At 40.4% G+C, this 13,330-nt stretch overlaps 1 protein-coding gene across 1 annotated transcript; it reads right to left on the reverse strand.

The window, feature by feature from the left end:
- Positions 1-920: 920 nt before the first annotated feature.
- On the reverse strand, positions 921-7,252 carry GTF3C6 (general transcription factor IIIC subunit 6). Its single transcript, XM_066546129.1, has 6 exons — positions 7,121-7,252; positions 6,111-6,191; positions 3,885-3,948; positions 3,324-3,368; positions 3,076-3,189; positions 921-1,559 (listed from the first exon to the last, which is right to left on the reverse strand). The coding sequence occupies exons 1-6, from the start codon at positions 7,250-7,252 to the stop codon at positions 1,264-1,266; spliced, it is 732 nt and encodes a 243-aa protein (XP_066402226.1). The 3' UTR covers positions 921-1,263.
- Positions 7,253-13,330: the final 6,078 nt, after the last annotated feature.

A 13,330-nucleotide genomic window follows, 5' to 3' on the forward strand; every position in this document is an offset into this window, starting at 1 on the left:
CCCCTAAGATTCAAGTTGCTTCTACACAGAAAAAAAAAAAAAGGGAATAATGGGATTGATGGTTTGAAACTGTTGCCATTTTAGTGGCTTCTCTTTACTGATGCTCTGCTGTGAACAACACTGTGGGGGAGCTTCTCCTCTGATCATTACTAATTAAGGTATTACATAATTATGGTGGAATTAATTAGGTGTTCTCATCCTCACAGCACTGTTGCAGTTACATTGTTTTGAGGGAGGCAGAGAAAGGTAGGAAAGAAGAAGGCCCAGGGAGAAAATGTTTTCTGTTTTAAATTTGTTGTGCTTTTGAAAACATTATCCTGAGTGCACCATGCACTCAAAACAGTGTGTGGCAGAATAAATGATGTAGCAGTATCAACCCACAGACTAGCTAGGCAGCAGAATACAATCACATGGACTAGTCTGGGAACCACTGATGCATAGGTACAGGATCTTAAGCATAAAACCCTTCAGGAAAATGCCAGAGAGGAAGATTAGAGACAAGAAGTTACTGTGAGGAAAAAGAAAAATGGAGTAACCACACTTCCTTTTGTATAACACACATTATATTATACAGAAAATGGGGGAAGCAGCATGACAGATGCCTAAGACCTGGATTTCATTTGCTGAACAAGTTTGCAGAGGTTTTCAAGGCTTGAGTGGACAAAGCCCTGACCAACTTGCCCTGAATTTCAGTGTTGACCCTATTTTACATAGGAAACTAGATGAGAGACCCCCTAAAGTCCCAACCCACATGAAAGATTTCTAAACTCCATCAAGGAGAAAAAGGACACTAGAGAGAATCTAAACTAAGCAGTTTGAGGAGCATTCAATAAAAGCCACACTTATTTGTTTTCTTTCAATAACTGCAGTACAAGAGCAGACAGTATGTGGCTGACACGACACACAAGGTGAAGCCATAGTTGAAAAATTCAGGTCTTTATTTTAAACAATGGTGTTTCTTTCTTTTTACAAAATGTCTCAGACTGTACAATACATCAACCTTTTTTAAGCAAGGAGCTTCTTTTAATTATGTAACCATTTCCACTTTTCCAGTTTTGAGGTAGGGATACACACATTTCCAGTCAGTAATTTTAAAAAACAATTAAGCCCTTCCCACTATAACTCAAACACAAAAGCAATGCACAAGAACATAATGTCTGTTTTTCCACTCTCCATTTTTCAGAGAATGTGGAAACCATGTCATGGCCTATAAAAGTTGGCCCATTAATTCTGTGAAGAAATCCTGAAAGATCAGAGTTAGTGTCATGGAGGTACATCCTCTAAGGCAGCATTTCCAGAAGGAGATTCCTCTGCCCCAGAAGCAGAGCTGTCAGGCAAAGGAACAGGGGCATCCATTTCCAAGTTGGGCTGCTTTTCAAGGTCACAGTTCATGTTAGAATTGCCTTTGCCACTCACCTCTCCCTCTGACTCTTCAGTCAATTTATCTTGGGCCTGAGCTGACTCCTCAGAATCATCCTTTTCAGGCATAAAACTGCAAATCATATTAAGCCTGCTGTAGGAAAAATCTCTGTCCTTGATCTGCAACCACTCTACTCCACCTGATGTAAAGAAGGAAAATTCTATTAGTGACAAAAGGAGTTAACAACAGTTTTTAACTTAAGTTCACTGTTATTAAGGCTGAGCCAGACCAAGATCAAAGTAAAAGAACCACTTAGAATAGAAAGATGTGCATATTCCTCTCCTATTACTTTTCACATACCCTTTTACTACTTTTCATAGTCAGAAAATACAATGCAGGACTAAAAAGATTTTTCCTCTGATCCAGTATGGCAGTTCCTGTTGTATTTGGGTGTCTGATGCCACTCTCAGGCTCTTAAAATAACTTAAAACATTAATCAAAATGCAAAGAAAATACTTCACAAATGCGATGAAGAGAATAGAATATTTGTTCACCTAAATATTAGATCTTCAGGCAATAGGTAATGACAACAGAGAGAGGACAAAAGTTCTTGCACTCTCTTTAACTCAAGTGTAACAATAAGTTGGAACAACAGGTTGAAACCAACCCCAAATAGAAATGGGATTCCACTCCCATTTTGATTTTTACTCAGTACATGTTGTCAGTTCTCAAGATGTTGTAGTTACTTTGCATGCACAAGTTAAATTCCTGTCACGGTACAGAAACAAAGTGGTTTTCAGTACTTATCAGCAGTACTGCTGCTCCAGAACTGCCTTTGTATTAAGCAAAATACTGTCTAGTCTCAATTTAATATTACTTAGACTAGCAAAACAATGCTTTCAGTTTAACATTACATAATTAATTCTACAGAGAGAAGTGGTACATGGTGTTGATAGGAATGCTGATGTTTGGTTAGATTCTAATTGACATTTCATTTTGTACCTCCTATGGCCAGTGCCCAGCTGACTGCTCATATTCAAGGTAAAATGGCTATATATTCTTAAAATAAGAAGCAGTAACACTAACTTGAGTGAAAAAAAGCAGCTAAAAGCAGTAGAACAGTTCTAATGAATACTGCTATATATAGTAGTACACTCAGTATTTGACTATGTAGAAGTTCTGACTTCTGTACAAAAAAAAAATAAAGCAAACATATGAACCGTGAGTTCTGCCTACAGAATGAAAATCGATATACATGCTCTTTAAGTACATCTTTGCAAGTAATTTAGATTAATTTCCATTTAACTGTAAATTCATTAAGTACAATTCAGTTCTTTTCAACAATTACAGAGATTCAGAATGTCCTTAGAAAAAATTATGGAAGTAGGGAAAAAAAAATTCAAGAAAGAACTACTAAACAGCACCTCTGATTTTGAAACTTCTAGATGACAGAAGAATGTACCAGGGAGCATCAGCATATGCTTTCCTGCTTTTATACTTCTTTGTAGTCATCTCCTAGAAGCCATTTCTGGAGGCAGCACTGGTCAGAAATGTATTTAATTTTTTAATTTAAATATACACATATGGTGCCTAAAGAAGCAAATTCCTTTAACTTCCTGCATGCTCTTGAATCAAACACTTAATAAAGGCTGACTCTCCCTGTGGATTAAGCATAATCCACCCATGTCCACATGCATAAGAGCAGAATCACTCACCAACATTCTCCTCTCCTTCCTTCTTTTCTGTCAGAAGGGTCCGTGTCATGTTCAACTTCTTCACTGTGTGGCACTTGTATTTCAGCTGTACTTTTTGGTTGCCTTCTGCGTCTACTAAGAAGAGAGGAGAAAAAACAATACCCAAACCCCAGTCATTATAGTGAATTCCACTAGCAAATGAAATTAGATAAATATTTTTAACCTCCCCAGCTACTGAAAAAAACAGAACATCAAATCACAACAATTACCTTGCTCTGTGTTTTCTTCAAAAACCACACAGGTTCCCAAAGCATCTATGAAAAACAAAGTGAGAAACTTTTAGAGACTAATTTGCCTCAGCTGCAGATAATGCACCCACTGGCTCAGTTGTGGGAATGTTCTAACTTCCAGCCCCTCAGAGAGGTACAGCACTGGTAAGGAACTCAATACAGGCAGGAGTATCACAGTCACTGGAGTCACTACAAGAGAGAATCCCAGACCATCTTCTTCCAGACCAGTGTTGTCACCATAGGGCAAATGAAAGAACTACAGATTGCAAAATGTGTCAGTCCTGCTTACACAGGAGGCAACAGCACTTTAAGGCATTTTATATGCCACATTTTTGTCTGCAGTAATACCAGCTGGTGCACCCCAGAGTCAGCTTCCACACATACCTTCCCTGGAAGTACCATGGATGCATGGTTAATTTAGCAGTGACTGCCCACAACTACAGCATCTCACAGGACCAATTGCAGCAAAAGCACCTGATGTTAAGAACGTTCCTTGGGTCAGTGAAAAGGGAGAGATTGTATTCACATAAGTTTTCCTACCTTCATATTCTCCTGCAAATACATATCTGTCCACTTGTAAAATGGGCCTCTCTGTCTCTATTCCCTATGTAAAGAAGGATAAAATTGCATCATGTCAGGTCTGTATTATTTCTCACTGTAAGACCAGCAAAGACAGACATAGCAGAATCCAGATTATATCAATTCCCCATCATATATGTTCCTTTAAGTATATTAAATACAAAAAAAACCCCAGATAATACTCTTTTAGTAATCATAATAAAACCTAGTATAGAACAGTATAGAAAATGCTCTAGTATATTACAACAAACTCAGATCAAATGGCAGCCAACAGTCAATATAAGTTAAAGTGCTGTTATTTCCTCTAGGAAATTAATGTAACCTCCATTTCAAATTAACAAAAATTTAGGTGTTTGCATGAAGATGATGTTATTTTCTAAGCTTCAATTGATACAAGTTCTAGAAAGTGGAATAACTTTAAAATAACTTCTTCAGACAGGGTAAAGAAGTCCAGCACAAGGCATTACATCAGCACCAGAAGTGCCACTGCAGGGTCACAGAAGCTTCTGTGATTACTGTGTGTCTCTATTGTCAAGGAGTTGGAAATTGTTGCTATCTTACTTTTTTAAACAAGGAGTAGAAGAGTAAGGAAGCACTTCTGTCAGCTCATTCCCTTCCTCTAGAGCACAGGTTTTCCAAATACACAAGCCAGCATCCCATTTTTCTTATATAATATATATCTACATACTGTATTTTGATAAAAATCAATGTCTGAACAGAAGACACTAATTAAAGGAAAATGTCTTTGAATAATACCTTGTGAACATCAGAATTATTCAGGACTTGAAGACAAGCACTTGCTAAAGGTTTTGAAGACAAGGCATTACATGGTAAATTGCATAAAATAAAGACTATCACGCAGGTTAATATGAATTTGTGCAATTTTCCTCATATACTTCCGTGTTCCAAAAGTATAAGGATCAACAAGATTTAAGCTCTGGGATTCTCTTTCTTCTGCATAAATTACACAAATAACACTAAACTACCAAATAGAACATATTTTCGTGGGGTTTTTTCTTCTACAAGAAATAAATACAATTAATAACACATCATTCCCCTGATGGGACCAGCGTCACAGAAAACTTGCTAAACAGAGTAACACAGAGCAGACACTTTAATTAAAGTTTTAACAACAGCTGTCCCTTAGGAAAAGTCTCATGGAATGCTCACTCTGTGGAGTGAACTCAAGTAGACATGGATACAAGTAGGACACAGTATGGATACTTTAACCTTTTACTAGTAACATTACAAGGGAGTCACAAAGCACAACATTTTAAAGAATCCCATCAGCAGTACTGAAGCATCTGCAGCCATTCAGCCATCAGTATGAATGATACATGTAAAAAATTTCAAGAGAATTAGATCAGATCAAGGAGGGAAACCTGCATATCCATCCAAAGATGAATATTTCATGAATTTTGATTGTATTTCTACTTCTGAGACATTGAGAATTGACTTTACCACTCATCTATTGTGATCAGTAGCACATTCAGATGTTCTCTTCCATCTTTTCAGCCTATAATAAAGGTCTACTTTGAGAAAGTACAAGTGCTGCTGATTTGCAAATACTATCTACACAACTCTCATAGTCTACATAAGTTTTGAAGGGCAAATAAAATCGGTCCTATACAGACAAAGTGATTAAAAAACTCAAAAGGAACAGGTCAGGGAAATCAGATTCCTACAATAACCTTACAGTGAAGGAAACAACATCCAAAACTGTTCATGAAATGCTTAATGCCCAGTTATCCTTTACAAGACTTGAACTTGCCAGGACATATCTGCAAAAAGCCCGATTGTAAATACATTGCAAATCTTAAATGCTTTGCTTTACCTGTCTGCTGTATTCCAGTATTATTTGACTAAGTGTGATTAACATTTACGGTTTTTTTAACATGTGCAACACATAATTTAAAGAAAAATTAACTTACAACTTGAAACCAGAGTAGATACTGGTCCAAGCTTATATATACTTCTGAAAAAGTTTCCTTATATTTATGCAATAATATATTCAAAGACTTTATGCTGTTTCTGAGAGTCCACAGCATGCAGCCAAGCACAGCACACATAATTCTCTATCAAAGATATGATCTAATGTTATTACATCAAGAAATTTAGAAGCAGCCTCACTCCCTTGTTCACATCCGTAATAACTTACCCCTTTCCTATTGTGCTGTAATCACTCACCAAAATCTTGCACTTGTTTTCACATTTTTCTAAGAAGTCTGAATCAATAATTCCTGATAGCTCAACCATGACCAGTTGCTCCTACAAGAAAAGTTGATCATGTACAGCTATAACAGATATGACAGAACTCAGGGGGGAAAAAGGCCTCCCTGAAATCAATCTTTACCAATAAGAACAGCATACAAAGACACAGCCTTTCAGGATAAACCCCAAAGTGGAGTTTATGCTGCATTTTGTCAAGAGACAGAACTCTTGTAATACCCAGGGAAATTTAGTGACCCCCTATTCCATAAGACACCTGTTTCACACCCGAATTTCCTGGCCTTTTCTTCCTAGCGAGCAATGGGGAGCACTTTTTTCACCCTTGAAAAACGAGCATCAGTATGGTTCTGGGGAGATCCTACAGCACCTTCCAGTACCTAAAGAGGGCCTACAAGAGAGCTGGAGAGGGACTTTTTACAAGGGCCTGTAGTGACAGGACAAGGGGTAAGAGATTTAAATCGAGAGTGGGTTTAGATTAGATACTGAAATTTTCATTAAATAATTTTTTTTTAACAGATTGCCCAGAGAATTTGTGGATGCCCCATTCTTGGAAGTGTCCAAGGCCAGGCTGGATGAGGCTTTAAGCAACCTGGTCTAGTGGAAGGAGTCGCTGCCCATGGCAGGGGTTTGGAACCAGATAATTTTTAAAGGCCCTTGCAACCCAAACCCTTCTCTAATTCTGCGATTTTATGGCGACAGGAAGCAACAGAAACTGCAAATGCGCTCTCTGACCACGGCGTTTTCGGGGAAGCCCGAGGACGAACAGCCAGAACCCCACAGCTCTGGGCACGGCACCGCTGTGGGGACTGAGAAACCCGCCGGCCCCAGGGAAACGCGCTCGGTCCGCGACCGGCCCCTCTCCCTGCCTGCCCCTCCGGGCCGGGCGGAGCGGGGCCGGGCCACGCCCCGCGAGGGGCCGGACCCTTCCCCCAGGGCTGGAGAGCGGCCCGCTGTCGGCATCCACCAACCTCCACCTCGTCCTCCTCAGCTCCGTCGCTCCTCCCGCCCTCGCTGCCTGCTGCTGCCGCCGCCGCCGCCGCCGCCGCCGCCGCCGCCGCCGCCGCCGCCGCCGCCGCCGCCGCCGCCGCCGCCGCCGCCATGTCGCCAGCGCCCGACCCGCGCCCGCCTCAGCGCGCACCACGTGGGGCCCGCGCCGCCATCTTAGAGCGGAGCGGGCCCGCGGCTGGGGCGGGGCCGCTCCGCCCTCGGCGCCGCTCCGCCCTCGGCGCCGCTCCGCCCTCGGCGCCGCACCTCCCTCAGCCCCGCGCCGCCCTTGGGGCCGCTCCTCCCTCAGGGCTGCTCCTCCCTCAGCGCGGCGCCTTCCTCAGGACCGCTCGGCGCTTGCGTCCGCCCTTCTCCCAGGGCCGCGCCGCGCCCCGAGCGAGCGTGGCGTCGCCTCTGCGCTGAAAAACGAGAATACGAGCTGCTTTATGGCACTCCCGAGCGCCCTGCGAATTTTTCTTGAATCGCAGATGTGGTACAGGAAAGTGGGAGTCCCTAAAGTATTATCCTTCCCTCACGCTTTTATTAAAAAAAAAATTTACCAGACACGTCTTATTAACACAAACAATGTCCTGCTTCTGGAGCAGACCTTTAGTTTAGAAAGCTTTTATTAAACAATAAAATATGCAGTTAGTTTTTGTCATTCGTGTCCTTTGCATGATGCTTTCTAGTTATCTTGGCAGGTTCAAATACACCCCATCAAATACATCCTTCTGACCAGGGTTTCTGAGATAACATCTTAATTTATAAGTGCAGGATGTTGTTGTCCACAAAAATCGGATTTGTTTCCCAGTGTGCAATAATTACAATATAAGCCAATAATTACACACGTGAGAGAGACATTGATTATTTTATTTCAGAGTTCTGCGAGCCTGGTGCCCAGTGGAATTCCACAAATCAAGCCCAACAACTATCACAGTTTTTTACTATTTATGCATGTCAGCAAACAATAATTAGTGTTCATTGGCTACAAGTTTCATAGTTCTCATATATTAATTAGTGTTCTATCTTCTATTGGTTAATGATTCTCTCTCTTCTCATGCTAATCAGTCCCATGATGTTTCTCTTCTCTTGGGCTGATGGGTTTTTGGGTCAATGATCTGTGAGTGGTGGTTGGGATCTCCCCCTGCAGAATTCCCTTTTACCCAGTCACAGCTGGTTCAGCACAGTTGCTGGGTAAGGTTTATTTGTTTCTTCCTTATCTTGGGGGTTCTGCCCAATGTCCTTGTGGCCCATAAATTCTGCATTCTTTGTGTCTGCTGTCAGTGGTACATCCTTCTCCCCAACTTTGTTAACCTCCCTCTGGGTGTGAGATCACTGAAACCTGCCAGGCCCTAAAGCTTAGCAAGACAATTCTACCAACCAGTAATTTGTCTTTCTAACTCCTGCACATCACTTAGAGCTTGTGGGCTGCTCTCTGTTTCACAGACTAAATCTCCCATCTTGTTGATAAAGCTTGAAAGTATACAATATATATTAAAGAACATCCTTCCTTGAGAAAATGTTGCATAGTCCACATTTTGCTACAATGCTGCACTCCATAATTATAAGTTTTACACTGGTTTTGTAATTTCCCCATTTTCTTCCCATATGCTATATTTCTTATGTTGTATCAAAGGTATCTTTCTACTCATTATGTTGAAGTCATTAATTAAAATGTTAATTTAAAACTGTTTGCAAAGGAAATTGCTGGCATTTTCTTCCAGCGTCTCCTTAACTTCCATAAGATAAACATAAATGTCACCATTGCACCATATTAAGTGTTTCCCTATGTCCATATAGGTATGATCTAATGCATTTCTCCTTTTCCTAGAAAAATTACAGGACATTATTATTTGATAATGTCAAATAAGTTTAACAGGGTTTTTCTTTGGCTTTAAGCTTTGTCTCATTTTCTGTTAAGCTTCACATTTCCAATTACTTTTTCTTAGAGCTTGTTTTGGAATATTGCATACTGCTGTGGCCAAAACAGCCCATAAATCTGGATTTGGTCTAAATACAGAAAAAGATGCTGGGTCATGTTACCTTTTCAGCAGGCAAATTGCAAAGGCTTCAATTTTGACTGCAGGGAATAAAAGCTGTGGAACAGATGTTTGGTTTTCTACAAGTGTTAATTATCAGATATTTTAAAATAATATTTTGTATCATTGTCTGTATTTAGCTTTAGTTTTTGCACCAGGTCTTCCTCACTTTAAATAAATTTTTTGTTGTTTTTAAAAAAAAGCTCTACCTCAATAAAGCAGAAGCAACTCTCTATTCTTTTTTTTTTTTTAATTAATTGTCATAACTGACAGAGCCTCTGTAATGTTACATTAATACCATCATTCTCTTTTTATAGCTGGAGGGAGGTGAAGTGATATGGCTAAAAACTACAGAAAGCCCTCACAGGAATGTAAATGTGTGCCAGATCAGCCTGTGTAAATCATAGACTGGTATGAACTGCTGTGAAGGAACAAGTACATTTATTTGCTTTTAAATCAGCCCAAGTGGCGTGTAGAATCCGGGTTCATCTCAGTCTCCCAGTTATGAGGATTCAGGCCATGCAGTTGGATGATGGGAAATTTTTGGTGCATTACTGCCCAAGGTATTTTAGAAGAGATTACTGCCTTGTCAGGCTAAATTTGCCATGGGCATTAGTAGTTTACCTTGGTCTTTCCTATCCTGGCAGGAGTATTTTGACAACTTATCTCTTAAAAGAGACTGTCCTCGGAATCTGCCAGTGAGATTGAGCTGCTTGATGAGATAAATATGGAAATACACGCCTTGAGGACCCTGATTCTGGGTTTCTGAGGCCTTAGCTAACAGTCCTGTCAGTGCTTGAACAGATTCATGCGTGCGTGCTGCCAGAGGCCAGTTCCTTGGTGGCTCTTACATAATTCTGAGTCAGGGAGAACTAAATGGTCAATTTAAAATAAATGCTCGCGTTTGAGATCTACCTACGTAATCTGGACGCACTGGTTTTCGTGGGTCATCTCCAATTTAAGCGCATTAATATATATTTTATGTAGTTTGTAAAATTTACTTGTGGAAGTTCATAGATTAGAGGCTTGGGCAATCTATTTAGCAAATAAACATTGTTGCAGTTAAGGTACATTACAGGAAATCACAGAAAGTTCACGGAAACACATAATGAAGAAATTCTGGCTTCCTACTTTGTCTCATTTTTCCATTTTATTTTGATTTTTATCTTCATGTTTGAAATTCCTCCTCAATCCTTTTGCAGAAGGGAGGTGCCCTTTCTCCATTCCCTCCTGAACACATTACTTTCTTTGTGAGGCCCTGGCACTAGTCTATCTAAGTAAAAGGTTAAATGTTTTATAAAAGCACAGAGTAAGATAAGAGTCTTTGTTTAAGCTCTTGTGTTCTTTTCTGTCTGTTTAGATTGTGAGTGTCTCTGGTTGAAAGCCTTTTGTATTATGTGGTGAAAAAACATAGGATTTAGCATTCAAAAATTATAATAGATCATATGTGAGCAAATATACACACACAACTTATATTTAATCTTTGTATCTGAGCTATTTGCTGAATTGACAGCCTTGGGAGAAGGGCATTGTAGTTCCTAGGCTTATTTTCAGTTGGAAATGGAGCTAAAAGCAATGATGTGACAAAAGGTGATTGCCTGTGGATGTCTGAAGAGACTCTCAGTAAAATGCTACCATGTGAAACATCTAAATGCCATAATACAGCATTGTAAGGTGCAGAGAGATGCAGGAGAAAGCTTGTAAGAGACTAGTGTGTGTTTCTGGCTGTAGCTGGGGTTGCAAAAGGTAAATCATCCCCAGGACAAAGGTAATTTGCTGATAGTATTACAGAAGATGATTTCCATTTCTCTGCAGCTACATTGCTGAGCTTCTTCAATTAGGAATTTGCGAGCCAAACCAGCTCACAGGTTTTGACAAAAAACCAACCAACCAACCAACCAAACAAACAAAAAAACCCCCAAAACTCTCCCACCCACCTGTTTGTTTCCTTTGCACATGTGCCTTTGTCTTTTCCAGAACTCCTTAAACATGTAAGGACATCATAGGAATTATATTAGACAAAGAAAAGAAGGGTAGGTACAGTAAGGGATACAGAGCTGCTTCTATTTACTGTGTCTAGTCTAAAATAATGGAGTGAGATTTTATAGTGGGAAGGGGAGGGGGAGCAGTAGGCTCACAGTTTTCCCAGTCTTTTGTTTGTCCCCTACAGAAGCCCTTCTTGTTGTCTTTGACATCCAGCTGGGCTTTAACTTTTGGGACCTCATCCCGGCGTACCTGAACAATGTGTCTGTGTTCCTCACAGGTTACCTGTCCTTGGTGCCACCTTCTCTATGATTCCTTTTTATATTTGAGTTTGGAGGTGCTCCCTGTTCAACCACAGAAGTCTCCTGGCATTTTTGCCTGACTTCCCACACATGTTTCCTGGGCTCCCTCTTCCCTCCAGGGCCTTATTCTATGGGGCTCTGGCAAAAGTCCTTGAAGAGACACATTTTGTTTTGTTTATTAGGGAAAAAGAGCTTGGCTGTTAAAAGTGATGAATGCTGCCTCCTGCACACAGCCAGCTCAGAGCTTCAAATGCTCCTTCCTTGGGAACACCCTGAAGAAACTTGGTGCTGTATCCACATGTGGAAGGGATGCATCTTCATGTCTGTGAGTGACAGGTCAGGAGGAGAGTGGTGTGGCAAAGCTGAGAACTGCTGTGGTGTCCTTCACAGAGTTCTGAAACAGGGATCCCTCTCAGTAAACTTGGCAGGTGACAATCTTCTGAAGCAGGTGGTAACAGATAGAGAGTAAATTAAATTACTTGTTATCCAGCTGGATCAGAAGGGGATGTCTATCTATAGAGCTGACTTGCTAATTTATGAAATGTCAGAGTTTGGGATCTTTTACAGGACCTCAGATAATCTGGCATCAGTTATTTGAGATACCAGGATAAAAATTCTTACTCCTGTTGGGTTGAAAGCGGCTGACAGCCCTTGACTTCAAAATTCACCAGGAATAATTATTATTCAGGGCTAAGCTCATATATAATCCCAGCTGTCCTGTCCATATTTCATAGAATCAGAGAATGGCTTGGGTTGGAAGGGACCTTAAAAATTACCTGGTTCTAACACCCCTGCCATGGGCAGGGACACCTTGAACTAGACTGACTTGCTCAGAGCCCCTTCCAACCTGGCCTTGAACACTCCCAGGGACTGTGCATCCACAACTTCTCTGGACAACCTGTTCCAGTGCCTAACCACCCTCACAAGAAAGAATTCCTTCCTAATATCTAATCTAAACTTGCCCTCTCTCAGTTTAATGCCATTCCCCCTGGTCTTATCACTTCATGCTCTTGTAAAAAGTCTCTCTTTAGCTCTCTTGCAGCCCCCTTTATGTACTGCTCAAAGGTACCTCTGGAACTTTCTCTTTTCCAGGCTGAACAGCCCCAAATCTCTCAGCTTTTCCTCATAGGAGAGTATTTGTTTAAAGTGTATTTTAAACAAACTGATATAAATAACCTTTGGATTTTTTTTGTGCATAATTATGTAAAACCATAAAGTTATTTCTATTTCATATTTATTCACTGATTTTGATCAATGTTCCTGTGGCTTACTTTTTATTGAAGTGAAATATTTTTATTGAATTTTGTTTTGGTTTCCATCTACATGAACACCCTTTGCTTGTTAGTGAAGTGCTGTTAAAAACAATTTTTACACACCTCAAGAACTGCCAGAGTGGTTTGCAGTGCAGGAAATAAAAATCAGTTATTAATCAATCTGCATCAGAAGCATCAGAGTCTTGATTCAGTAGGCTTTTATTGAAGTGTAACTTGGCAGCAATTTGGAATTCCTGTTAGTTTAGTGCTTGTGTAGTTATGCCCACTGACCTGCAGAAAATGTTTCTGACACAGTATGAAAAGTAAGAATCATATTGCTGAAGCCTGAGGGTCAACACTATATGTATTGTTTTTTTCTTACTGTGATATTACTAAAAGGTGTAAGAATGTTGCTTTTTCAGTGTTAGTTCCTATTGTATGGGTGAAATCTTAAATGCATTCTGTGTCACCAGAGAAGAAGGGCAGAAGTGCCAAAAGTGAGGCAGGATAGAGTGGAGTAGCCTGATATCATAAATAAGTCCAGTTGTACAACCAACAGAAGGATGCATTGGCTCAGTTATCTGTCTGTGTGTATCTCCTTTATTACTAAAAATGTA

Source organism: Molothrus aeneus, chromosome 3, assembly GCF_037042795.1.
Source record: "Molothrus aeneus isolate 106 chromosome 3, BPBGC_Maene_1.0, whole genome shotgun sequence".
NCBI lineage: Eukaryota > Metazoa > Chordata > Aves > Passeriformes > Icteridae > Molothrus > Molothrus aeneus.